The 27435-nt window shown below is 40.9% G+C and overlaps 2 protein-coding genes across 2 annotated transcripts; both read left to right on the top strand.

Annotated features, from left to right (window-relative positions):
• The first annotated feature begins 715 nt into the window (after window positions 1–715).
• LOC119032493 (extracellular calcium-sensing receptor-like) lies at window positions 716–9530 on the top strand. The gene is made up of 15 exons (XM_037121756.1): window positions 716–825; window positions 1142–1436; window positions 1582–1668; window positions 1916–2185; window positions 2457–2654; window positions 2782–3051; window positions 3269–3496; window positions 3594–3717; window positions 3804–3997; window positions 6339–6425; window positions 7212–7409; window positions 7546–7815; window positions 8033–8260; window positions 8358–8481; window positions 8568–9530. The coding sequence occupies exons 1-15, from the start codon at window positions 716–718 to the stop codon at window positions 9479–9481; spliced, it is 3597 nt and encodes a 1198-aa protein (XP_036977651.1). The 3' UTR covers window positions 9482–9530.
• A 5813-nt stretch (window positions 9531–15343) lies between these two features.
• Window positions 15344–26967, top strand: LOC119008206 (extracellular calcium-sensing receptor-like). Its single transcript, XM_037078276.1, has 15 exons — window positions 15344–15468; window positions 15708–16002; window positions 16142–16228; window positions 16481–16750; window positions 17313–17519; window positions 17605–17874; window positions 17955–18182; window positions 18279–18402; window positions 18488–18681; window positions 23740–23826; window positions 24875–25081; window positions 25170–25439; window positions 25520–25747; window positions 25835–25958; window positions 26054–26967. The coding sequence occupies exons 1-15, from the start codon at window positions 15359–15361 to the stop codon at window positions 26965–26967; spliced, it is 3615 nt and encodes a 1204-aa protein (XP_036934171.1). The 5' UTR covers window positions 15344–15358.
• Window positions 26968–27435: the final 468 nt, after the last annotated feature.

The raw sequence follows: 27435 nt of genomic DNA, 5'->3' as shown, positions 1-27435 counted from the left end.
TGTTTGGACCAATATTCAGCATTAAGTCAATTGATACCTTCCATGGACTTTCCAATGTACATTATATAAAAAAAGTAAGCTGTTGTTTAACTTCAGGAATGTTTTTACTATAAATAATACATTTAGAAGAGACTCAAAGCAATAAAGAAATGTTCATGTGGAACTCATTCTGTGTTATTTCATCTTTTTTACCTGATGACATTCTAATGGATTTTGAAAGAATTAGCCAAGAGGCTAGTTTCAGGCCCGGTGTAAATCTGGCAAACTAAAATCAATCAATTGTGAAATTGTTATTTAAATAACAAACAAGATTGAATTACTTTGTGTATGGTTTGTGGATTATATTCGCTGAAAAATGTTTTGATTTGGCAAAGAATTTTTACATTTATGTTTTTTTCACGTGTTATTGTAACAGAAGTTACTTTATGCATGTATTATGTCCTTCCCCCTTAGCCCATACACAAACAGCTGGTGTTAATGATGAAACATCATGACAAATGGTGCAAAGGTGACCTAGCCCTGCATATAAATTAAGTAACCTTGTATGAAGAAAAGTAATAGCTGTGAAGGAAGGAGGGCAGTTATGGGAGCTTTTATTGACTCATATGTTTGTATCTACTTGATCTTGTTTATGATCTCTTCCTCCTCTTTTTGCTTTGCTTCTTCCTCTTTTCTGTCATCTTGTAAATTATGGGGAAGGTTTAATCTTAATGAAATGCACAAGCCTGGCGATGTGGTTCTCGGTGGGCTTTTTGAGGTCCACTACAGCTCTGTCTTCCCTGAGCAGACATTTACGTCTGAGCCAGAGCAGGCAAGCTGCAAAGGGTAAGTTGCACAGACCTACAGCAGACAGCATCAATCCCTGTAAAATGTGCTGTATGATTAAATAATTAATTGAAGCTAGAAAATATCACTGTGCAAAAATGCTTATGAAACATTAGTAATATGACTTTGTGTGACAGTTTCACTGACAGTTTCACTGATACTTTTCATACATAAAATATATGTCATTGTCACTTTGTAATATGTCACTGACAGTTTTAGGTTTTTTGTTTTTGTTTTTTGTTTTTTTTTTCATTTCTACCCAGATTTTTACAGAGCCATATTACTTTTTTGTTAAAATTAATATTTTGTGTGTTAGCTTTGACACTCCAGGGTTGAGGCAAGCCATGAGCATGATCTATGCTATTGATGAAATCAACAAGAACGCCAATCTGCTACCTAATGTGACTCTGGGATACAGTCTTTATGATAATTGTGGTGCACTTGTTATTGGATTCAGTGGTGCATTATCACTAGCGAGTGGTCGAGAGAGGCAGTTTCTGCTTCAACAGAACTGTGTAGGAAGCCCTCCAGTCCTGGGGATTGTGGGTGATTCATTCTCTACATCTTCTATTGCAATCTCCAGTGTGCTAGGTTTATACAAAATGCCCATTGTAAGTTTCCTATCTCCTATGTTTGTATTGTTGGACTTGTGTCTACTTCATTTGAACAAATGCCACTTAATAAGTGATACATTGCTGAAACCTGAACATATTTTGACAAGGCTGACATCAATCTATACTGTATGCTTCTTTATAGGTGAGTTATTTTTCCACATGTTCCTGCCTGAGTGATCGGAAGCGGTTTCCATCCTTCTTTAGAACAATCCCAAGTGACGCTTTCCAGGTGAGTCAGTAAGTTGAGAATTGCAAACTATATGTTAGTTTCAGGCAGTATGGCTAGGTTATAAAAAAAAATTCCCTCATGGCCAAAACCTTGTCTTTCCTGTTCATGGTATTAAATGACTGTGATTTAATAGGGAAGCCTATTAATCATATAATCTGTGCTGCAATTATTGAGGTTGGTGGCATGTCACTACAAGAGAAAACACTCATCTCTGTACTAATCCCTTCACAACAATGTATTCACTTAGGTGCGTGCTATGATTCAGATTCTGAAACGCTTTGGTTGGACTTGGGTTGGCCTGCTGGTCAGTGATGACGACTATGGACTCCACGTTGCCCGATCCTTCCAATCAGACCTGACTGAGTCTGGTGGAGGTTGTCTGGCTTACTTAGAGGTTTTACCCTGGGACAATGACCAAGCAGGACTAAAGATGATTGTGGATGTGATAAAAAAATCCACAGCTCGTGTGGTCATGGTGTTTGCACATGAAGGTCACATGATTCATCTCATGGATGAGGTTGGGCTTGAAATATAACTTTATTGGAATTTAATATTATAAAACAACCATATATTTTACCATTCAGTTAAAGTAACATATTGTGTTGTGATAAGTAGAGGTCATTGACTACAGGTTTTAACATAGACATTAAGCAGACTAAAATATTAAATTGGACATCTTGCAATGCATGCCATAGAGAATAATTGGTGTATAAAATATCTGCTATGAAGCAGAATGCCTTTTCGAAACAAAAGTCTGAAAACTATATTTTATACACTGCTCTACATAGGTTGTGAGGCAGAATGTGACAGGACAGCAGTGGATAGCAAGTGAAGCTTGGACATCAGCTGCTGTACTACAAACACCCCGGCTCATGCCGTACCTGAGAGGCACACTGGGCATTGCCATCCGCCGAGGAGAAATAACAGGGTTCAGGGAATTCCTCCTACAAATGCGTCCTGACAATGACAACTATGGAAATAGCTTAGTGAGATTTACATTTTACCATATAAAGTTACTGAATAATAATAATAATAATAATAATAATAATAATAATAATAATAATAATAATTTCATTTATGTCAAATGAGACTATATAATACACTATATTTCAGGTGAGACAGTTTTGGGAATACACGTTTCAATGTAAATTTGACCCAGCAGGTTGGGCAGAAGTTGGTGGAACAAGTTGTACTGGTAAGGAAGATATTGAAAGCGTGGAGACTGAGTTTTTGGATCTTTCTAATCTCAGGCCAGAGTACAATGTTTACAAGGCTGTCTATGCTCTGGCCTATGCACTTCATGATATGCTGCAGTGTGAGCCAGGGAGAGGCCCTTTCAGTGGACAAAGCTGTGCCACTTTGCAGACACTGGAGCCATGGCAGGTGTGATATCAATTTACACTACACCTATATTCATTTTAAAATACCTGCTAAACAAAATAATAGCATATATTTCAGGTTGTCTCAATACTAAGATAAAAGAAAGATGAAAATGCCTTGATTTTGTAGTAAATCATTTTGCAATCTAATACTTCTCTGTTTATGTAGAGTATTAGACAATACTAATGTTCTTATTTACATGTTTATGATCCATCTCTAGATTGTAAATTATTTGCAACAGGTCAATTTCACCACATCATTTGGTGACCAAGTGTCATTTGATGAGAATGGCGATGCCTTACCAATATATGATGTCATGAACTGGCTGCAGCTCCCTGATGGAAGAACGAAAATTCAGAATGTAGGAGAGGTTAAGAGGTCGGCTACTAAAGCTGAAGAACTCATAATTGATGAAGATAAAATCTTCTGGAACTTTGAATCAAACAAAGTAATTTCTGCTTTTTCAGACACCTCTCATTTTTAGGACTGTGGATCTACAAAATTGCATCATAACATAGAGTAATAGTTTTATTTTCTGCCTATAGCCACCCCGGTCAGTGTGCAGTGAGAGCTGTCCTCCAGGTACCCGCATGGCCAGAAAGAAAGGGGAACCTGTGTGCTGTTTTGACTGCATCCCTTGTTCTGAGGGAAAGATCAGCAACAAGGCTGGTGGGTGTTCATATTTCAATATATTAATTTACTTTAAGGACAAAAACTGTATACTACAGCAAGGATCCTTCTCACCTGCTTTTCAGACTCCATGGAGTGCACCAGTTGCCCAGAGGACTTCTGGTCCAGCCCTCAGCGTGACCACTGTGTTCCTAAGAAAACAGAGTTTCTCTCTTACCATGAGCCTCTGGGTATCTGTTTGACAACCACATCATTGTTGGGCACATTTATTTGTGCTGTTGTCCTGGGCATTTTTATCTATCATCGCAGTACACCTATAGTACGCGCCAACAATTCAGAACTGAGTTTCCTACTCCTGGTGTCACTTAAGCTATGCTTTCTCTGTTCACTGTTGTTTATTGGTCGCCCCAGACTGTGGACCTGCCAGCTGAGACATGCAGCATTTGGGATCAGCTTTGTGCTTTGCGTCTCATGTATTTTGGTAAAAACCATGGTGGTTCTGGCTGTGTTCAAGGCCTCTAAGCCAGGAGGTGGAGACAGTCTGAAGTGGTTTGGTGCAATGCAACAGAGAGGGACAGTTATGGTTCTCACTTCTATCCAGGCAGCTATTTGCACTGCTTGGCTTGTCTCCTCCTCACCAGCTCCCCATAAAAACACTCAATACCACAATGACAAAATAGTTTATGAGTGTGTAGTTGGATCCACAATTGGTTTTGCAGTGTTACTGGGCTACATTGGCTTACTGGCCACTCTTAGCTTCCTGTTGGCTTTTCTGGCAAGGAATCTTCCAGACAACTTTAATGAGGCCAAACTCATCACCTTCAGCATGCTGATCTTCTGTGCTGTGTGGGTGGCCTTTGTCCCTGCTTATGTCAACTCTCCAGGCAAATATGCAGATGCGGTGGAAGTATTTGCCATCTTAGCATCCAGTTTTGGCCTCTTGTTGGCACTCTTTGGACCAAAATGCTTCATAATCCTATTGAGACCAGAGAGGAACACAAAAAAAGCAATCATGGGCCGGGGCACCTCCAAGTCATAAAAGTAACAGTTAAAGTAAAATGATCAACTTGTTTGGACCAATATTCAGCATTGAGTCAATAGATACCTTCCATGGACTTTCCAATATACATTATATAAAAAAAGTAAGCTGTTGTTTAACTTCAGGAATGTTTTTACTATAAATAATACATTTAGAAGAGACTCAAAGAAATAAAGAAACGTTCATGTGGAACTCATTCTGTGTTATTTCATCTTTTTTACCTGATGACATTCTAATGAATTTTGAAGACCTTGAGAGAATTAGCCAAGAGGCTAGTTTCAGGCCCGGTGTAAATCTGGCAAACTAAAATCAATCAATTGTGAAATTGTTATTTAAATAACAAACAAGATTGAATTACTTTGTGTATGGTTTGTGGATTATATTCGCTGAAAACTGTTTTAATTTGGCAAAGAATTTTTACATTTACGTTTTTTTCACGTGTTATTGTAACAGAAGTTACTTTATGCATGTATTATGTCCTTCCCCCTTAGCCCATACACAAACAGCTGGTGTTAATGATGAAACATCATGACAAATGGTGCAAAGGTGACCTAGCCCTGCATATAAATTAAGTAACCTTGTATGAAGAAAAGTAATAGCTGTAAAGGAAGGAGGGCAGTTATGGGAGCTTTTATTGACTCATATGTTTGCATCTACTTGATCTTGTTTATTTTCTCTTCCTCCTCTTTTTGCTTTGCTTCTTCCTCTTTTCTGTCATCTTGTAAATTATGGGGAAGGTTTAATCTTAATGAAATGCACAAGCCTGGCGATGTGGTTCTCGGTGGGCTTTTTGAGGTCCACTACAACTCTGTCTTCCCTGAGCAGACATTTACGTCTGAGCCAGAGCAGGCAAGCTGCAAAGGGTAAGTTGCACAGACCTACAGCAGACAACATCAATCCCTGTAAAATGTGCTGTATGATTAAATAATTAATTGAAGCTAGAAAATATCACTGTGCAAAAATGCTTATGAAATATTAGTAATATGACTTTGTGTGACAGTTTCACTGACAGTTTCACTGATACTTTTCATACATAAAATATATGTCATTGTCACTTTGTAATATGTCACTGACAGTTTTAGGTTTTTTTGTTTTTGTTTTTTGTTTTTTTTTTTCATTTCTACCCAGATTTTTACAGAGCCATATTACTTTTTTGTTAAAATTAATATTTTGTGTGTTAGCTTTGACACTCCAGGGTTGAGGCAAGCCATGAGCATGATCTATGCTATTGATGAAATCAACAAGAACGCCAATCTGCTACCTAATGTGACTCTGGGATACAGTCTTTATGATAATTGTGGTGCACTTGTTATTGGATTCAGTGGTGCATTATCACTAGCGAGTGGTCAAGAGAGGCAGTTTCTGCTTCAACAGAACTGTGTAGGAAGCCCTCCAGTCCTGGGGATTGTGGGTGATTCATTCTCTACATCTTCTATTGCAATCTCCAGTGTGCTAGGTTTATACAAAATGCCCATTGTAAGTTTCCTATCTCCTATGTTTGTATTGTTGGACTTGTGTCTACTTCATTTGAACAAATACCACTTAATAAGTGATACATTGCTGAAACCTGAACATATTTTGACAAGGCTGACATCAATCTATACTGTATGCTTCTTTATAGGTGAGTTATTTTTCCACATGTTCCTGCCTGAGTGATCGGAAGCGGTTTCCATCCTTCTTTAGAACAATCCCAAGTGACGCTTTCCAGGTGAGTCAGTAAGTTGAGAACTGCAAACTATATGTTAGTTTCAGGCAGTATGGCTAGGTTATAAAAAAAATCCCTCATGGCCAAAACCTTGTCTTTCCTGTTCATGGTATTAAATGACTGTGATTTAATAGGGAAGCCTATTAATCATATAATCTGTGCTGCAATTATTGAGGTTGGTGGCATGTCACTACAAGAGAAAACACTCATCTCTGTACTAATCCCTTCACAACAATGTATTCACTTAGGTGCGTGCTATGATTCAGATTCTGAAACGCTTTGGTTGGACTTGGGTTGGCCTGTTGGTCAGTGATGACGACTATGGACTCCACGCTGCCCGATCCTTCCAATCAGACCTGACTGAGTCTGGTGGAGGTTGTCTGGCTTACTTAGAGGTTTTACCCTGGGACAATGACCAAGCAGGACTAAAGATGATTGTGGACGTGATAAAAAAATCCACAGCTCGTGTGGTCATGGTGTTTGCACATGAAGGTCACATGATTCATCTCATGGATGAGGTTGGGCTTGAAATAGAACTTTATTGGAATTTAATATTATAAAACAACCATATATTTTACCATTCAGTTAAAGTAACATATTGTGTTGTGATAAGTAGAGGTCATTGACTACAGGTTTTAACATAGACATTAAGCAGACTGAAATATTAAACTGGACATCTTGCAATGCATGCCATAGAGAATAATTGGTGTATAAAATATCTGCTATGAAGCAGACTGCCTTTTCGAAACAAAAGTCTGAAACCTATATTTTATACACTGCTCTACATAGGTTGTGAGGCAGAATGTGACAGGACAGCAGTGGATAGCAAGTGAAGCTTGGACATCAGCTGCTGCACTACAAACACCCCGGCTCATGCCGTACCTGAGAGGCACACTGAGCATTGCCATCCGCCGAGGAGAAATAACAGGGTTCAGGGAATTCCTCCTACAAATGCGTCCTGACAATGACAACTATGGAAATAGCTTAGTGAGATTTACATTTTACCATATAAAGTTACTGAATAATAATAATAATAATAATAATAATAATAATAATAATAATAATAATAATAATAATAATTTCTTTTATGTCAAATAAGACTATATAATACACTATATTTCAGGTGAGACAGTTTTGGGAATACACGTTTCAATGTAAATTTGACCCAGCAGATTGGGCAGAAGTTGGTGGAACACGTTGTACTGGTAAGGAAGATATTGAAAGTGTGGAGACTGAGTTTTTGGATCTTTCTAATCTCAGGCCAGAGTACAATGTTTACAAGGCTGTCTATGCTCTGGCCTATGCACTTCATGATATGCTGCAGTGTGAGCCAGGGAGAGGCCCTTTCAGTGGACAAAGCTGTGCCACTTTGCAGACACTGGAGCCATGGCAGGTGTGATATCAATTTACACTACACCTATATTCATTTTAAAATACCTGCTAAACAAAATAATAGCATATATTTCAGGTTGTCTCAATACTAAGATAAAAGAAAGATGAAAATGCCTTGATTTTGTAGTAAATCATTTTGCAATCTAATACTTCTCTGTTTATGTAGAGTATTAGACAATACTAATGTTCTTATTTACATGTTTATGATCCATCTCTAGATTGTAAATTATTTGCAACAGGTCAATTTCACCACATCATTTGGTGACCAAGTGTCATTTGATGAGAATGGCGATGCCTTACCAATATATGATGTCATGAACTGGCTGCAGCTCCCTGATGGAAGAACGAAAATTCAGAATGTAGGAGAGGTTAAGAGGTCGGCTACTAAAGCTGAAGAACTCATAATTGATGAAGATAAAATCTTCTGGAACTTTGAATCAAACAAAGTAATTTCTGCTTTTTCAGACACCTCTCATTTTTAGGACTGTGGATCTACAAAATTGCATCATAACATAGAGTAATAGTTTTATTTTCTGCCTATAGCCACCCCGGTCAGTGTGCAGTGAGAGCTGTCCTCCAGGTACCCGCATGGCCAGAAAGAAAGGGGAACCTGTGTGCTGTTTTGACTGCATCCCTTGTTCTGAGGGAAAGATCAGCAACAAGGCTGGTGGGTGTTCATATTTCAATATATTAATTTACTTTAAGGACAAAAACTGTATACTACAGCAAGGATCCTTCTCACCTGCTTTTCAGACTCCATGGAGTGCACCAGTTGCCCAGAGGACTTCTGGTCCAGCCCTCAGCGTGACCACTGTGTTCCTAAGAAAACAGAGTTTCTCTCTTACCATGAGCCTCTGGGTATCTGTTTGACAACCACATCATTGTTGGGCACATTTATTTGTGCTGTTGTCCTGGGCATCTTTATCTATCATCGCAGTACACCTATAGTACGCGCCAACAATTCAGAACTGAGTTTCCTACTCCTGGTGTCACTTAAGCTATGCTTTCTCTGTTCACTGTTGTTTATTGGTCGCCCCAGACTGTGGACATGCCAGCTGAGACATGCAGCATTTGGGATTAGTTTTGTGCTTTGCGTCTCATGTATTTTGGTAAAAACCATGGTGGTTCTGGCTGTGTTCAAGGCCTCCAAGCCAGGAGGTGGAGACAGTCTGAAGTGGTTTGGTGCAATGCAACAGAGAGGGACAGTTATGGTTCTCACTTCTATCCAGGCAGCTATTTGCACTGCTTGGCTTGTCTCCTCCTCACCAGCTCCCCATAAAAACACTCAATACCACAATGACAAAATAGTTTACGAGTGTGTAGTTGGATCCACAATTGGTTTTGCAGTGTTACTGGGCTACATTGGCTTACTGGCCACTCTTAGCTTCCTCTTAGCATTTCTGGCAAGGAACCTTCCAGACAACTTTAATGAGGCCAAACTCATCACCTTCAGCATGCTGATCTTCTGTGCTGTGTGGGTGGCCTTTGTCCCTGCTTATGTCAACTCTCCAGGCAAATATGCAGATGCAGTGGAGGTATTTGCCATCTTAGCATCCAGTTTTGGCCTCTTGTTGGCACTCTTTGGACCAAAATGCTTCATAATCCTATTGAGACCAGAGAGGAACACAAAGAAAGCAATCATGAGTCGAGGTACCACAAAGTCATAAAAGACATTTTACAATAAAATGTTCAACTAGTTGAAATCAATATCTCTTTTCAATTCATTCAGCAGTGAAATGCATTTGAAACTGCTAATATTTGTCAAATTGGTAATCTGTTTAACTCATTTATACTGTAAAGAACACATTCAAAAGAAACTATGAACAATAAAATGTCTATGTATGAAACAGATTCTTGATTAATTATTGTCACTTTTTTATTCACTGACGGGGCAATGGTCACTGTGCAGTGCTTGTGGCATCTGTAGGTTGCCGGCCTCTGCGTGACCTTGTCAGAGGCTCCTGTAACCTGGGTTGATACAGTCTTAAACCAATAAATATGTGACAGGTTACATGATTATTGAATACAATGAGTAAATTAGTAATTAAGTACATTTACAATTTACAATAACTAAAAAGTAATTTATAATTCAGTTCTGCTATTTTACTTTGTGTACTATTCCTTTAACACGTGCAGTGGTAACAGCCAATCAGGCAGCTGCAGCACCACGTACTGGAGAGTAGGGGGGTGGAATCATTTTGATGCATCACAATGCGGACATGGACGAATATGCATCGATGCCGTGACGCACCATAATTGATCATAGCCTGCTAATGTAACTTGTTGATTTCTTCAAGTTTCAACTGTCTCTCTGTTCTACTCTTTCCGCCGGTTCACAGTTACTACGGTAAATGCGTCTCATCTGACTGACGTCACTTTGTCATTTGGACTTTTCTTTCTTTTAAAGGACCTATCAAGGACTGATTTTAATCACAGAGTTGTGGAAATTTGAGTTTATTGATTGATATCAATCTGTGAAAGTTGAGTATGGTTGTGTTAAGTTTCATTTTACATTTTCATTTATTTTGTGCTAAATTGGCAATGCAAACTGTTGTGTGGTCTAACTCTGTTTCCTGTCAACCTCTTCAGCTGTACTGTCAATAAAGCCCATCCATCCATCCATTCTCATCCGCTTATCTGGGGGCCGGGTCGCGGGAGCAGCTGCCTGAGCAGGAACACCCAGACTTTCCTCTCCCCAGACACTTCCTCCTGCTCTTCTGGGAGGATCCCAAGGCGTTCCCAGGCCAGCTGGGCAACATAGTCACTCCAGCGTGTCCTGGGTCTTCCTCGGGGTCTCCTCCCGGTGGGACATGCCAGGAACACCTCCCGAGGGAGGCGTCCCGGGGGCATCCGAAACAGATGCCCGAGCCACCTCAACTGGCTCCTCTCGATGTGGAGGAGCAGTGGCTCTACTCCGAGCTCCTCCCGGGTGACAGAGCTCCTCACCCTATCTCTAAGGGAGCGCCCCGCCACCCTGCAGAGGAAACTCATTTCAGCCGCTTGTATCCGGGATCTTATTCTTTCGGTCATGACCCAAAGTTCATGACCATAGATGAGGGTAGGAACGTAGATTGACCGGTAAATCAAGAGCTTTGCCTTTCGACTCAGCTCTCTCTTCACCATGACAGACTGATATAATGACCGCATGACTGCGGTCAATCTCATGCTCCATCCTTCCGTCACTCGTGAACAAGACCCCAAGATACTTAAACTCCTCCACCTGAGGCAGTAGCTCTCCCCCAAGGGGACAAGCCACCTTTTTCCGGTCGAGAACCATGGCCTCGGACTTGGAGGTGCTGATTCTCATCCCAGCCACTTCACACTTGGCTGCAAACCGTCCCAGGACATGCTGGAGGCCCTGGCTCGAAGGAGCCAACAAGACCACATCATCCGTGAAAAGCAGAGATGAAATCCTGTGGCTCCCGAACCAGATCCCTTCCGGCCTGTGGCTGCGCCTAGAAATTCTGGCCATAAAAATAATGAACAGAACCGGTGACAAAGGGCAGCCCTGCTGGAGTCCAACATGCACCGGAAACAGGTCTGACTTACCGCCGGCAATGCGGACCAAGCTCCTGCTCTGGTCGTACAGGGACCGTACGGCCCTTATCAGAGGGCCCCCAAACCCATACTCCCGGAGCACCTCCCACAGAATGCCACGAGGGACACGGTCGAATGCCTTCTCCAAGTCCACAAAACACATGCGGACTGGTTGGGCAAACTCCCATGAATCCTCGAGCACCCTGCGGAGGGTATGGAGCTGGTCCAGTGTTCCGCGGCCCGGACAAAAACCGCATTGTTCCTCCTGGATCCGAGGTTCGGCTATCAGCCAAATTCTCCTCTCCAGTACCCTGGAATAGACTTTCCCAGGGAGGCTGAGGAGTGTGATCCCCCGATAGTTGGAACACATCCCCCTTTTTAAATAGGGTGACCACCACCCCGGTCTGCCAGTCCAGAGGCACTGTCCCCGACTGCCATGCAATGTTGCAGAGATGTTTCAACCAAGACAGCCCCACAACATCCAGAGACTTGAGGTACTCAGGGTGGATCTCATCCACCCCCCGTGCTATACCACTGAGGAGCTTCCCGACTACTTCAGTGACTTCGGCTTGGGTGATGAATGAGTCAACATCTGAGTCCCCAGCCTCTGCTTCCTCTATGTCAGTGGGATTGAGGTGATCCTCGAAGTATTCCTTCCACCGCCTGACAATGTCCCCAGTCGAGGTCATCAGCTCCCCACCTCCACTGTAAACAGTGTTGGTGGAGGACTGCTTCCCCCTCCTGAGGCGCCGGATGGTTTGCCAGAATTTCCTCGAGGCCGACCGATAGTCCTCCTCCATGGCCTCCCCAAACTTTTCCCAGACCCAAGTTTTTGCTTCCGCGACTGCCCGTGCTGCCGCTCGCTTGGCCTGCCGCTACCCATCAGCTTCTTCAGGAGTCCCCCGGGCCAACCAGGCTCGATAGGACTCCTTCTTCAGCTTGACAGCATCCCACCACCGGGTTCGGGGATTGCCACCACGACAGGCACCGGAGACCTTACGGCCACAGCTCTGGACAGCCGCGTCAACAATAGAGGTGGAGAACATGGTCCATTCGGACTCAATGTCCCCAGCCTCCCTCGGGATCAGGTCTAAGCTCTCCCTGAGGTGGGAGTTGAAGGCCTCCCTGACAGAGGGTTCTGCCAGACGTTCCCAGCAGACCCTCACAATACGTTTGGGTCTGCCAGGTCTGTCCAGCTTCCTCCCCTGCCAGCGGATCCGACTCACCACCAGGTGGTGATCAGTTGACAGCTCAGCCCCTCTCTTCACCCGAGTGTCCAAAACATGCGGCCGGAGGTCAGATGACACGACCACAAAATCGATCATTGACCTCCGGCCTAGGGTGTCCCGGTGCCACGTGCACATATGGACACACTTATGCTTGAACATGGTGTTCGTTATGGACAAACTGTGACTGGCACAGAAGTCCAGTAACAAAACATTACTCTGGTTCCGATCGGCGAGGCCATTCCTCCCAATCACATCCCTCCCGGTAACACTGTCGCTGCCCACGTGAGCATTGAAGTCCCTCAGTAGAAAGACGTAGTCTCTGGTTGGAGCACTCTCCAGTACCCCTCCCAGGGACTCCAAGAAGGCCGGGTACTCTACACTGCTGTTCGGTCCATAAGCCCAAACAATAGTGAGAGACCTATCCCCGACCCGAAGGCGCAGGGAAACAACCCTCTCGTTCACTGGGGTAAACTCCAACACATGGCGGCTAAGCCAAGGAGCTATAAGCAAGCCCACACCAGCTCGCCGCCTCTCACCACGGGCAACTCCAGAATAGAAGAGAGTCCAGCCTCTCTCAAGGAGTTCGGTTCCAGAGCCCAGACTGTGCGTAGAGGCGAGCCCGACTATCTCTAGCCGGTACCGCTCAACCTCTCGCACCAGCTCAGGCTCTTTCCCCGACAGTGAGGTGACATTCCATGTCCCCATGGCTAGAGTCACCGTCCGGGGATTGGGTCGCCGGGGCCTCCGCCCACGACCCACACCCAAATCACACCGCACCTGCCCCTTCTGGACCCTCCTGCAAGTGGTGAGCTCACTGGAGGGCGGGCCCACGTCGCTCCTTCGGGCTGCGCCCGGCCGGGTCCCATGGGCAAAAACCCGGCCACCAGGCGCTCGCCTGCGAGCCCCAACCCCAGGCCTGGCTCCAGGGTGGGGCCCCAGTGACGCCAATCTGGGCAACGTACGCATCCTTGATATTATCTCTGTCATTAGAGGTTTTTGAACCGGTCTTAGTCTGACCTGTCACCTAGGACCTGTTTACCTTGGGAGACCCTACCAGGGGCATTAAGCCCCGGACAACATAGCTCCTAGGATCATTCAGGTGCTCAAACCCCTCCAAGGTGCTGGTTCAAGGAGGCTTCAATAAAGCCATTAAGGCCAAAAATAATATAAAAAAAACACTCCTCTGATATATGTTCTCTGGCACCATACTCTGTGTGTATTGTCGACTTCTGTTTTGAGAATAATATCATTTTGCCAGCAGTTCCAACTCGCCTCATGGTCTGTGGTCTGTTATTCTAGTCTTAAGACTGCTTTTCCGAACCTATCAAATAGTCCTAGCTATCTGCTAATATCCACAGGTCTATACTCCAAAAATGGATAAGGTTATGCTGGAGAATGATTCAACCTGACAGACCTCTGGAGGTTCTGACTCTATTCGAGGAGAAAATGAAATCAGTTGACAAACTTGCCATCGCTGGAGAAAAAAAATAGGAAAGTGGCCTTACTGTCTTATGTATGGTGAGACACAGACTCAATATCCATGCACTGACTAGCTAGCTAGTGCTAAATGCAAATTCTCAGTGGATTTGTGTATGATAGGAGGAGTGCTATACACAAAGAGGCCAGTGGGGTGTGTAGCCTGTGTGAAAACAGAAGACGAAAACAAGAAAATGTTCATATTTAATTTAAACAATTTTGAGTTTTGGGATTTTAAACAACAACAAATTGTCATCAATTTAGTTGTTTTTTTTCATGGGCCATTTTTTCTGATTTATCAAATTAATGCAAACATATTAAATATATTCTACAAAAAGCAAAAAAAAAAAAAAAAAAAAATCCATTCCCTCAGATTTTGAAGAATAATTCATGTTCATTTCACATATTTCAAATCATTTAAAGTTTGTCTTAGCTAGTGATAAATGCAAATTATCAGTGGATTTGTGTATGATAGGAGGAGTTCTATACCCAAAGATGTTAGTAGGGTCTGCGGCCTGTCTGAAAACAGAACAGAACTAGCTTATTCTTTCAAGAAAATGTTCATATTTAATTTAAACAATTTTAAGTTTTGGGATTTTAAACAACAACTAATCTGCAAATAAAGCAATTTGGTCATTTTTTGTTCATGGGCCATTTGTTCTGATTTATCAAATTGAAGCAAACGAATTAAATATGTTCTATAAAAAGTAAATAAATAAATAAATAAAAAAACTACATTCCCTCGTATTTTGAAGAGTAATACACATTTCTTTCACATATTCCAAATCATTTAAAGTTTGTCTTGGAGAGTAGATTGGCTCTATCATGGAGTAAATAACGTTTTATATTGTGTGTTTTAAACTTCTAATATCAAGGGGGGGTTAGGGGGTTGTTGAAATAAAGTAAAATAAATAGAAAAGGGATTTGGTTTGTGCTTTGCTTAAACACTTGCTGAAATAGCATGTTGTTTACTTAACTGCGTGTGTGTGAGTTGCATCAACTCACTTAAGTTTGTGTGTATTATTATTATCCTGCCCCTGTAGCCCTAATGGGTGGTGAAAATGATTTTACAATGACAGAAAGCATGCAAAGGGGATGACATAGCCCTCCTTATAAATTTACACAAGCCTGTAGAATAATAGTTGTGAGGAGAGGAGGGCAGTCATGGAAGCTTTTCATATTACACATATCATCATGTGTCCATATCTTACCTTGATTTTTTTCTCCTCCCTAACTTTATACACTGCCTATTCATCTTTTCCCTCATCATGTAAATTATGGAGAAAGTTTGAGCTTAATGAAATGCACAAGACTGGCGATGTAGTTTTTGGTGGGCTGTTTGAGGTCCACTACACGTCTGTCTTTCCTGTGCAGACATTTACCACAGAGCCACAACAGGCCAGCTGCAAAGGGTAAGATACACAAACACAGCAGACGGCATCAACCTTTTGTGAGGGAGAAAATGTTTGTGTTCTTACTGTACACTTTTAGTGATGTTTTCTTGAAATAATAATGATATCAATTGAAAAAGCATATTATTGCAAATGTGAATTAATTATCATATACATAGTTTTAAAAGTCTTTTGCATGAGTACCCAGTTTTCATACAGCCATATTACTTTTTAGTTAATAGTGATACTTTTTGTGTTAGCTTTGATACTCTAGGGTTCAGGCAAGCCATGAGCATGGCCTTTGCTATTAATGAGATCAACAACAAGTCCGATCTGCTACCTAATGTGACTCTGGGATACAGTCTATATGACAATTGTGGTGCACTTGTTGTTGGATTCAGTGGTGCATTATCACTGGCAAGTGGCCAAGAGGAGCAGTTTCTGCTTCAGCAGGACTGTTTAGGAACCCCTCCAGTCATGGGCATTGTTGGTGATTCATTCTCAACATCATCTATTGCCATCTCCAGTGTGCTAGGTTTATACAAAATGCCCATTGTAAGTTTTCTATCTCCTATATTTGTATTGTTGGACTTATTTATACAGCATTTGAATGTATGCCATTTAAAATAAAGTGACATATTATTGTTATTAGTGATATGGGTTAATTGCGTTTAAACTGTATATCACTTTGTAGGTGAGTTATTTTTCCACATGTTCCTGCCTGAGTGATCGAAAACGGTTTCCATCCTTCTTTAGAACAATCCCAAGTGATGCTTTCCAGGTGAATAATTATTTTCAAGTTGAGAAGTGCAAACTTTGGCTGTTTCAGGAAGTCCAGCAAGCTTGTAGAAATTGTCCCTCATGACACAAACATTTTCTTTTTCGCTTAACAGCATTAATTAATTATGATTCCGTTGTGAAGTATGTGTAAATAATAATTTCAGCTGCATTCATTTAATTTAGTGTTATAGGTCATTTTATGAAAATATATTTGTTTATGCACTAATCTCCCCACATCAATGTATTCACTTAGGTGCGTGCTATGATTCAGATTCTGAAACATTTTGGCTGGACTTGGGTCGGCTTGCTTGTCAGTGATGATGACTATGGATTCTATGTTGCCCAGTCCTTCATATCCGACCTGGCAGACTCTGGCGAAGGTTGTCTGGCTTACTTAGAGGTTTTGCCCAGGGACAATGAACCAGTTAAACTAAGGAGAATTGTGGAAATAATGAAGAAATCCACAGCTCGTGTTGTCATGGTCTTCGCACATGAGGCTCACTCACTTAACCTCATGGAAGAGGTTGGGCTTGTAAAAGACATTAATTATGACTTGACGATAATTTACAACTTTTCATTCATCAAACTGAAAGATTTGGTAACGGTAACATATTGTATTGTGATTTCAACGCGAAGACAGACCTCTACTGTGAGCCAGGATTTAGGGAATTGTACATTTGATAGAGACATCAACAGATCAGATTCTCGTGTTTTCACATGAGATCTACATGAATTATAGATAGAAATCCATTGTTTTAAAAATGTATCATGATAAATTATTTTAATTCTTCACTACTAGTAAGTGTTTACAAATTAATCTTGTTGTAAGCTCAAACCACCTATCACATTTGAAAAGATTGAGGTGGTTATTTACCTTACATCATAAGGACTTCTTTCTGAACATATGCAGACGACACATATACTATTTAACATTACTTGTGTTAAATTGGATGTTTTGCACTTAGTACTTGATTAATACTTAATTGTTGTTAGCAAAATAATATTTGCTAAAAAGCACATGACAATTACAACATCAGACTTGAACAGAAATATAAAACATATATTTTATACATTGCTCAATGTAGGTGGTGAGGCAGAATGTGACAGGGCAGCAGTGGATAGCAAGTGACTCTTGGACAGCAACTACTCTGCTACAGAAACCCCGTTTTATGCCATTTCTCAGTGGCACACTGAGCATGGCTGTCCGCCGAGGTGAAATACCAGGGTTCAGGGAATTCCTCCTACAAATACGTCCTGACCAAAATCAAAGTGGCAGCTATGGAAATAGCATGGTAAATTTAATGTTGATTTAATCTAAAATTCCAAGAATCCCTTCATATTTTCTGTTAATAGTGACTTATTACTAATGTATTTCAGGTGAGACATTTTTGGGAATACATGTTCCAATGTAAATTTGATCTATCTAGCCAGGTGGAAGCTGGGGGTGCTCTCTGCACTGGACAGGAAGATATTGAAAGTGTGGAGTCCGAGTTTTTGGATGTTTCTAACCTCAGGCCTGAGTATAATATTTATAAGGCTGTATATGCTCTGGCACATGCACTCGATAACATACTGCAGTGTAAGCCAGGGAGAGGGCATTTCAGTGGACACAGCTGTTCAACTGTGCAAACACTGGAGCCATGGCAGGTTTGTTATCAATATACATTCCACCTTTTATTTTTTCAAGACAGCTGCTGTTTGTTTTTATTGTTATAATCCATCTATAGCTTGTAAATTATTTGCAACAGGTGAACTTAACCACACCATTTGGTGATGAAGTCTCATTTGATGAGAATGGTGATGCCTTACCAATCTGCGATATTGTCAACTGGCTGTGGCTCCCTGATGGAAGAACCAAAGTTCAGAATGTGGGTGAGGTCAAGAGGTCCGACCACAAAGGTGAAGAACTCACAATTGATGACGATAAAATCTTCTGGAACATTAAATTAAAAAAGGTCACTTTTGCTTATTCAGACAATTTCCCCAGTTTTTGATTATACATGTAAGTAGTGTGCAATAATATAGTTACAGATTTAGTTTCCTCCCTATAGCCACCCCGCTCAGTGTGCAGTGAGAGCTGTCCTCCAGGTACCCGCATGGCCAGAAAAAAGGGGGAACCTGTGTGCTGTTTTGACTGCATCCCTTGTTCTGAGGGAAAGATCAGCAATAAGACTGGTGGGTGCTCTTTTTCAATATTTTTCTTTTACGTTATAGAGATTGAACACCAAAAATGTATCTCATCATCTTTCCCTTTTCATAGACTCAATGGAGTGCACCAGCTGTCCTGAGGACTTCTGGTCCAGCCCCCAGCGTGACCACTGTGTGCCTAAGAAGACAGAATTTCTCTCCTACCATGAGCCTCTGGGTATCTGCTTGACAGCTGCATCATTGTTGGGCACATTTTTCTGTGTTATTACCTTGGGCATCTTTACTTATCACCGACAAACACCTATGGTACGCGCAAATAATTCAGAACTGAGTTTCCTACTCCTGGTGTCACTTAAGCTATGCTTTCTGTGTTCACTGCTGTTTATCGGTCGCCCCAGACTGTGGACATGCCAGCTGAGACATGCAGCATTTGGGATCAGCTTTGTGCTTTCTGTCTCGTGTATTTTAGTAAAAACCATGGTGGTTCTGGCTGTTTTCAAGGCCTCCAAGCCAGGAGGGGGAACTAGTCTGAAGTGGTTTGGTGCAATGCAGCAGAGAGGGACAGTTATTGTTCTTACTTCAATTCAGGCAGCTATTTGCACTGCTTGGCTTGTCTCTGCCTCACCAACTCCTCATAAAAACACTCAGTACCACAATGACAAAATAATTTATGAGTGTGTGGTTGGATCCACAGTTGGTTTTGCAGTGTTATTGGGTTACATTGGCTTACTAGCAACCCTTAGCTTCCTGTTGGCATTTCTGGCAAGGAATCTTCCAGACAACTTTAATGAGGCCAAACTCATCACTTTCAGCATGCTGATATTCTGTGCTGTGTGGGTGGCCTTTGTCCCTGCTTACGTCAACTCTCCAGGCAAATTTGCGGATGCAGTGGAGGTATTTGCTATCTTGGCCTCCAGTTTTGGCCTCTTGTTGGCACTCTTTGGACCGAAATGTTACATAATCCTGTTGAGACCAGAGAGGAACACGAAGAAAGCAATCATGAGTCGAGGTGCCACAAAGTCATAAGAGACATTTTATGGTAAAATGTTCAAGTAGTCGAAATCAATATCTCTTTTCAATTCATTCAGCAGTGAAATGCTACTGAAACTGCCAATATTTGTCAAATTGGTAACTTGCTATTTAACCTCAGAAATGTTTAAACTGTAAAGAACTCATTCAGAAGAAACAAAAACAATAAAAAGTCTACGTGTGAAATAGATTCTTGATTAATTATTGTCCCTTTTTTATTCACTCATGGGGCAATGGTCACTGTGCAGTGCTTGTGCCTGTTGTCAGCAATTTCAGTCTCAGGCTCAATTTAATCTATGGAGAACATCAGAGTGAAGTGGATCTGTGAGTATCTGATCTTGGGAAGCACTCTGCAGTCCACAAAGGGTAGCATCTGTAGGTAGGTCACCCTCTGCTTGATCTTGTCAGAGGCACCCAAAATGGATAAGGTTATGCCGGGGAACAATTTGACCTGACAACCTTCTGGATGCTCTGACTCTATTCGAGGAGAAATCAAATAAGTTGACAAATTTGCCATTTCTGAAGAAAAAAATAGAAAAGTGGCCTTACTGCCTTATGTATGGTGAAACACAGACTCAATATCCATGCTCTGACTAGCTAGCTAGTGCTAAATGCAAATTCTCAGTGGATTTGTGTATGATAGGAGGAGCGCTATACCCAAAGAGGCCAGTAGGGTGTGCGGCCTGTCTGAAAACAGTACAGTACTAGCTTATTCCTTCAAGAAAATGTTCATATTTAATTTAAACAATTTTAAGTTTGGGGATTTTAAACAACAACAAATCTGCATATGAAGCAATCTGGTCATTTTTTGTTCATGGGCCATTTGTTCTGATTTATTAAATTGAAGCAAACATATCAAATATATTCTATAAAAAGTAAATTAAAACAAACAAACAAACAAAAAACTACATTCCCTTGAATTTTGAAGAGTAATACACATTTCTTTCACATATTCCAAGTCATTTAAAGTTTGTCTTGGAGAGTAGATTGTCTCTGTCATGGAGTAAATAACGTTTTACATTTTGTGTTTTAAACTTATAACATCAAATAATAAGTTTGCATAATTACATCCTTATATTGATTATAAGACATTATAATATTAATTTGCTTAAGCTTGGTGTAATACATAGCTAAAGCACATCAAAGATACAGAAATCTATTTCTTTTCGGAAAAACACCTTGACCAGCTAAAATACAGTTAAGCAGGGGCGGAGCTATGGGTGGGCCTGGATGTGCACACCCAGACTGACAGATTGCCCACCCAGTGAGATTCAAGAAAAAAAAAATAGATACATAAAAAAGTCCTATTTTATTTTTTATATATATAATTTGCTTTAAAAGTTTAATTTTGTTTTTTATTTTCTTGAACATTTAAAATTTAATATACACAAATAATGAAAACAAACTTCATCTTTAAAGTGATTGACTGATGTCAATCAATCACAGTTCGGATTATGATGACAGGAACGATGCTTTTAACTCAAAGCCCAGAAGACTCCGCCTTGTGTAAAAACTGCCGGTAAAACAGTGATGTTGTTTTTTATTTATTTTTTAACAAATGTATTCTGGCCTACTGGGGCATTTAGGGATTGTGGTTGTGTACATACCATAAAATACCATATAATAGCCAGGGCGTTTATTTGTTTCAATCATTTAACAGACCAGGTGTCTACTTGGGACAAGTGTTTAATTCCTTCCTCTCAAAAATCCGAGATGAAAATGCCAGCTTCTCATTGAATTCTCTGGCATCCTTCTGGGCAATAGTTGTACATCTTCTGCAAGTGAAGTTGTTGCAGTGGAGGAAACGACTCAGCCAACCAGCACTCATGGCAACCTCCTCATCTCTGCTGTCACTCATGGTGGCGTACATTTGTTTTGCCATCCCCCTGATCATTTTGAAGGACACTCCCTCGTGGCGTGCCCGGTTGCTGATAACCCATCCCCGCATGTTTATCTCAGGCTCCTTGCTAGTCTTCTTCGTACCTCCACCAGGTAGCCTGGCCCTGTTGCTGTCCTCCTCGGACAGACGCTGAAGCTCAGTCTGATTTTTTCCGCCAATCTCTCACTCTCTTGGGGTTGACAGAGAAACGTCTAGTGGCTGCTTCTCCCGAGTTTTCTTCTGCATATTCTACGACAGAAAGTTTGAATTTCATGTCTTACTTTTTATTGTTTTTGCTACACTGGAGCCATGGCAATCATCAATGTGATATTGACTGATAGAAAGCAAGCACAATACATGAAAAAGGTGAAGAAGAAAAACGTGCAGTGTCAGTGGTCACATGTTATTGCTTGATTTTTTGAAAAATAATAATAATAATAATAAATTAGACCCGGTATTTATTTGGAACCGGCGGTTATTTACCAAAATTTACACCTGCATCCAGCATTTAAAGGGGACACGGCGGTTAATTGAAACACGACTATTATTTGGTAATTTACGGTATTCAATTTGTCAGACATTTGAATACCTGTAGCTGATTGTGTGCACTCAACTGTCCAAGGTGCTTAACCCGGAGGAACACATGCTCTCTGTCTCCCATGTACAGTAGTGTGAAGTTTTTTGCTATTAACCTTAGTAAACAGAGAAAAACATGTCTCTGGTATAGCAGCAAAACAATAAAGCTTCATCAAATAGCCTACATAAACTCTATCTCTCTCGTTCTCCCCCTCTTTTTCCCCTTTGGGTCTTAACAGTGAAATTTAACAGAACAGAGATCCAGCTGTGGAGTAGCGGTCTCTACTGTATATCCACTCATAAGGTATATTATTCGTACCATATGCTAATTTACAGTGGCCCAGCAGATTTCATTATAGCCTATCGTAAATCATTTACATACATCTCATATCAGCTTTAAAAATAATCAGGCCCATCCTGATTTTTCCAGGCATACCCATTAGCTACATTCTGGCTCTGCCACTGCAATAAAGTACTATCCATGCTTTTCATCATTACAAAAATACATTGTTAAACTACCCAACAAACATGGTACACATATCAAGTGTATTCATATTATTAATGAAATGTATGGGGTTTGTCGAAAGAGAAATAAAGTAAAATAAATAGAAAAGGGAAAATAAAATGTGCTTACCTGAGAAAGGACTAAAATGTAGTTTATGCTTTGCTTAAACTCTTGCTGGAATAGCATAATGTTTACTTATCTGCATGTGTGTGTGCGTGTGTGCGTGCGTGTGTGTGTGTGCGTGCGTGCGTGTGCATGTGTGTGTGAGTTGCATCAACTCAGTTAAGTTTGTGTGTATTATTATTATCCTGCCCCTTTAGCCCTAGACCTGATGGGTGGTGAAAATGATTTTACACTGACAGAACGCATGCAGAGGGGATGACATCGCCCTGCTTATAAATTTACACAAGCCTGTATGTAGAATACAGAAACAGTTGTGAAGAGAAGCGGGCAGTCATGGGAGCTTTTCATATTACACATATCATCATGTGTCCATATCTTACCTTGATTTTTTTGTCCTTCCCAACTTTATACACTGCCTATTCATTTTTTCCCTCATCATGTAAATTATGGAGAAATTTTGAGCTTAATGAAATGCACAAGACTGGCGATGTAGTTTTTGGTGGGCTGTTTGAGGTCCACTACACGTCTGTCTTTCCTGTGCAGACATTTACCACAGAGCCACAACAGGCCAGCTGCAAAGGGTAAGATACACAAACACAGCAGACAGCATCAACCTTTTGTGAGGGAGAAAATGTCTGTGTTCTTACTGTACACTTTTAGTGATGTTTTTTCTTGAAATATTAATGATATCCATTAAACAAGCATATTATTGCAAATGTGAATTATTATAATAAACAAAGTTTTAGTCTTTTGTATGTGTACCCAGTTCTCACACAGCCATGTTACTTTTTAGTTAATAGTGATACTTTTTGTGTTAGCTTTGATACTCTAGGGTTCAGGCAAGCCATGAGCATGGCCTTTGCTATTAATGAGATCAACAACAAGTCCGATCTGCTACCTAATGTGACTCTGGGATACAGTCTATATGACAATTGTGGTGCACTTGTTGTTGGATTCAGTGGTGCGTTATCACTGGCAAGTGGCCAAGAGGAGCAGTTTCTGCTTCAGGAGGACTGTTTAGGGAGCCCTCCAGTCATGGGCATTGTTGGTGATTCATTCTCAACATCATCTATTGCCATCTCCAGTGTGCTAGGTTTATACAAAATGCCCATTGTAAGTTTTCTATCTCCTATATTTGTATTGTTGGACTTATTTATACAGCATTTGAATGTATGCCATTTAAAATAAAGTGACATATTATTGTTATTAGTGATATGGGTTAATTGCGTTTAAACTGTATATCACTTTGTAGGTGAGTTATTTTTCCACATGTTCCTGCCTGAGTGATCGAAAACGGTTTCCATCCTTCTTTAGAACAATCCCAAGTGATGCTTTCCAGGTGAATAACTATTTCCAAGAAGTGCAAACTTCGGCTGTTTCAGGAAGTCCAGCAAGCTTGTAGAAATTGTCCCTCATGACACAAACATTTTCTTTTTCGCTTAACAGCATTAATTAATTATGATTCCGTTGTGAAGTATGTGTAAATAATAATTTCAGCTGCATTCATTTAATATAGTGTTATAGGTCATTTTATGAAAATATATTTGTGTATGCACTAATCTCCCCACATCAATGTATTCACTTAGGTGCGTGCTATGATTCAGATTCTGAAACATTTTGGCTGGACTTGGGTCGGCTTGCTTGTCAGTGATGATGACTATGGATTCTATGTTGCCCAGTCCTTCATATCTGACCTGGCAGACTCTGGCGAAGGTTGTCTGGCTTACTTAGAGGTTTTGCCCAGGAACAATGAACCAGTTAAACTAAGGAGAATTGTGGAAATGATGAAGAAATCCACATCTCGTGTTGTCATGGTCTTCGCACATGAGGCTCACTCACTTAACCTCATGGAAGAGGTTGGGCTTGTAAAAGACATTAATTATAACTTGACAATAATTTACAACTTTTTATTCATCAAACTGAAAGATTTGGTAACGGTAACATATTGTATTGTGATTTCAAAGTGAAGACAGATCTCTACTGTGAGCCAGGATTTAGGGAATTGTACATTTGATAGAGACATCAACAGATCAGAGTCTCGTGTTTTCACATGAGAAATCCATTGTTTTAAAAATGTATCATGATAAATTATTTTAATTCTTCACTACTAGTAACTGTTTACAAGTTAATCTTGTTGTAAGCTCAAACCACCTATCACATTTGAAAAGATTGAGGTGGTTATTTACCTTAACTTCTTTCTGAACATATGCAGACGACACATATACTATTTAACATTACCTGTGTTAAATTGGATGTTTTACACTTAGCACTTGATTAATACTTAATTTTTGTAAGCAAAATAATATTTCTCAAAAAGCGCATGACAATTCCAACATAACACTTTAACAGAAATCTAAAACATATATTTTACACAATGCTCAATATAGGTGGTGAGGCAGAATGTGACAGGGCAGCAGTGGATAGCAAGTGAAGCTTGGACAGCAGCTACTCTGCTACAGACACCCCATCTTATGCCATACCTCAGTGGCACACTGAGCATCGCTGTCCGCCGAGGTGAAATACCAGGGTTCAGGGAATTCCTCCTACAAATACGTCCTGACCAAAATCAAAGTGGCAGCTATGGAAATAGCATGGTAAATTTAATGTTGATCTAATCTAAAATTCCAAGAATAATACTTGATATTTTCTGTTAATAGTGACTTATCACTAATTGTATTTCAGGTGAGACATTTTTGGGAATACATGTTCCAATGTAAATTTGATCTATCTAGCCAGGTGGAAGCTGGGGGTGCTCTCTGCACTGGACAGGAAGATATTGAAAGTGTGGAGTCCGAGTTTTTGGATGTTTCTAACCTCAGGCCTGAGTATAATATTTATAAGGCTGTATATGCTCTGGCACATGCACTCGATAACATACTGCAGTGTAAGCCAGGGAGAGGGCATTTCAGTGGACATAGCTGTTCAACTGTGCAAACACTGGAGCCATGGCAGGTTTGTTATCAATATACATTCCACCTTTTATTTTTTCAAGACAGCTGCTGTTTGTTTTTATTGATATAATCCATCTATAGCTTGTAAACTATTTGCAACAGGTGAACTTCACCACACCATTTGGTGATGAAGTCTCATTTGATGAGAATGGAGATGCCTTACCGATCTATGATGTCATGAACTGGCTGTGGCTCCCTGATGGAAGAACTGAAGTTCAGAATGTGGGTGAGGTCAAGAGGTCTGCCTTCAAAGGTGAAGAACTCACAATTGATGAAGACAAAATTTTCTGGAACTTTGAGTCAAACAAGGTTATGCTATTTCAGACAACTATGTTATTTTTGGACTGCTGATAATAGAAAGGTTATTGAGTTACAGATTGCGTTTTCTTATAATAGCCGCCCAGGTCAGTGTGCAGTGAGAGCTGTCCTCCAGGTACCCGCATTGCCAGGAAAAAGGGGGAACCTGTGTGCTGTTTTGACTGCATCCCTTGTTCTGAGGGAAAGATCAGCAATACGACTGGTGGGTGATTATGCTTTAATATATCATTTTACTTTAAGGACAAAAACTGTATACTACAGCAAGGATCTTTAATACCATTTTCCCTTTTTTTTCAGACTCCATGGAGTGCACCAGTTGTCCTGAGGACTTCTGGTCTGGCCCCCAACATGACCAGTGCATTTCTAAGGAAACAGAGTTTCTCTCCTACCATGAGCCTCTGGGTATCTGTTTGACAACCACCTCACTGTTTGGCACATGTGTCTGTGCTGTTGTCCTTGGCATCTTCACTTATCATCTTCATACACCCATTGTACGTGCCAACAATTCAGAACTGAGTTTCCTACTCCTGGTGTCACTTAAGCTATGCTTTCTCTGTTCACTGCTGTTTATCGGCCGTCCCAGGCTGTGGACATGCCAGCTGAGACATGCAGCATTTGGGATCAGCTTTGTGCTTTCTGTCTCATGTATTTTGGTAAAAACCATGGTGGTTCTGGCTGTGTTCAAGGCCTCCAAGCCAGGAGGTGGAGACAGTCTGAAGTGGTTTGGTGCAATGCAGCAGAGAGGGACAGTTATGGTTCTTACTTCTATCCAGGCAGCTATTTGCACTGCTTGGCTTGTCTCTGCCTCACCAACTCCTCATAAAAACACTCAGTACCACAATGACAAGATAGTTTATGAGTGTGTTGTTGGGTCCACAGTTGGTTTTGCAGTGTTGTTAGGCTACATTGGTTTATTAGCTATCCTTAGCTTCCTGTTGGCATTTCTGGCAAGGAATCTCCCAGACAACTTTAATGAGGCCAAACTCATCACTTTCAGCATGCTGATCTTCTGTGCTGTGTGGGTGGCCTTTGTCCCTGCTTATGTCAACTCACCAGGCAAATATGCAGATGCAGTGGAGGTATTTGCCATCCTGGCCTCCAGTTTTGGTCTCTTGGGGGCACTGTTTGGACCAAAATGTTTCATTATCCTATTTCGACCAGAGATGAACACAAAGAAAGCAATCATGGGTCGTGGTGCGACAAATTCCTAGTCTAGTCTAAACCAGTAAGCGATTATGCATTTGCGATATGCCTTATTTTACTTCAGAAATAATTACAATGTAAAGCATACATTCAGAAGAGACTGCAAACAATAAAAAGTCTTTGTGAATCTGTGAAATGAATTATTAATATGTTATTGCCTTCCTGTTGCGTGATCATATTCAGTGAAATGTGGTTGGCCCCCAACCAAAAAAGCCCCCTCCACAAATTTCAGGAAGTTGCTTTCCACATACTAAGATAAGACAAAATGCCAAAGGAAGTATGGAAGGTATGATATGGTAACCTTAATTCTATAAGCACCAATTTTTTAATGGACTCTATGGATATAGCACTCATCAGACACTCATCACTCATCACACACACATTTGCCCACTGGAAATTTGCATGTGTGTAGTCATTGGCGCTGCCAGCCGGAATCCTGTACGCACTGTGAGTACTTTTTTTGAAGGTGAAAAAAA

Source organism: Acanthopagrus latus, chromosome 2 (genome assembly GCF_904848185.1).
Source record: "Acanthopagrus latus isolate v.2019 chromosome 2, fAcaLat1.1, whole genome shotgun sequence".
Taxonomy (NCBI): domain Eukaryota; kingdom Metazoa; phylum Chordata; class Actinopteri; order Spariformes; family Sparidae; genus Acanthopagrus; species Acanthopagrus latus.
This window is presented reverse-complemented; position numbering and strand designations above follow the sequence as displayed.

Excerpts from the sequence above, each read along its gene's own strand:
- LOC119032493 (XM_037121756.1), top strand. The coding sequence starts at position 716 with ATGCACAAGCCTGGCGATGTGGTTCTCGGTGGGCTTTTTGAGGTCCAC. Across the intron at positions 1,437-1,581 it reads GTTTATACAAAATGCCCATT|GTGAGTTATTTTTCCACATG; the intron begins GTAAGTTTCCTA and ends GCTTCTTTATAG. Across the intron at positions 3,497-3,593 it reads GGAACTTTGAATCAAACAAA|CCACCCCGGTCAGTGTGCAG; the intron begins GTAATTTCTGCT and ends TTCTGCCTATAG.
- LOC119008206 (XM_037078276.1), top strand. The coding sequence starts at position 15,359 with ATGCACAAGACTGGCGATGTAGTTTTTGGTGGGCTGTTTGAGGTCCAC. Across the intron at positions 15,469-15,707 it reads CAACAGGCCAGCTGCAAAGG|CTTTGATACTCTAGGGTTCA; the intron begins GTAAGATACACA and ends TTTTTGTGTTAG. Across the intron at positions 25,748-25,834 it reads GGAACTTTGAGTCAAACAAG|CCGCCCAGGTCAGTGTGCAG; the intron begins GTTATGCTATTT and ends TTCTTATAATAG.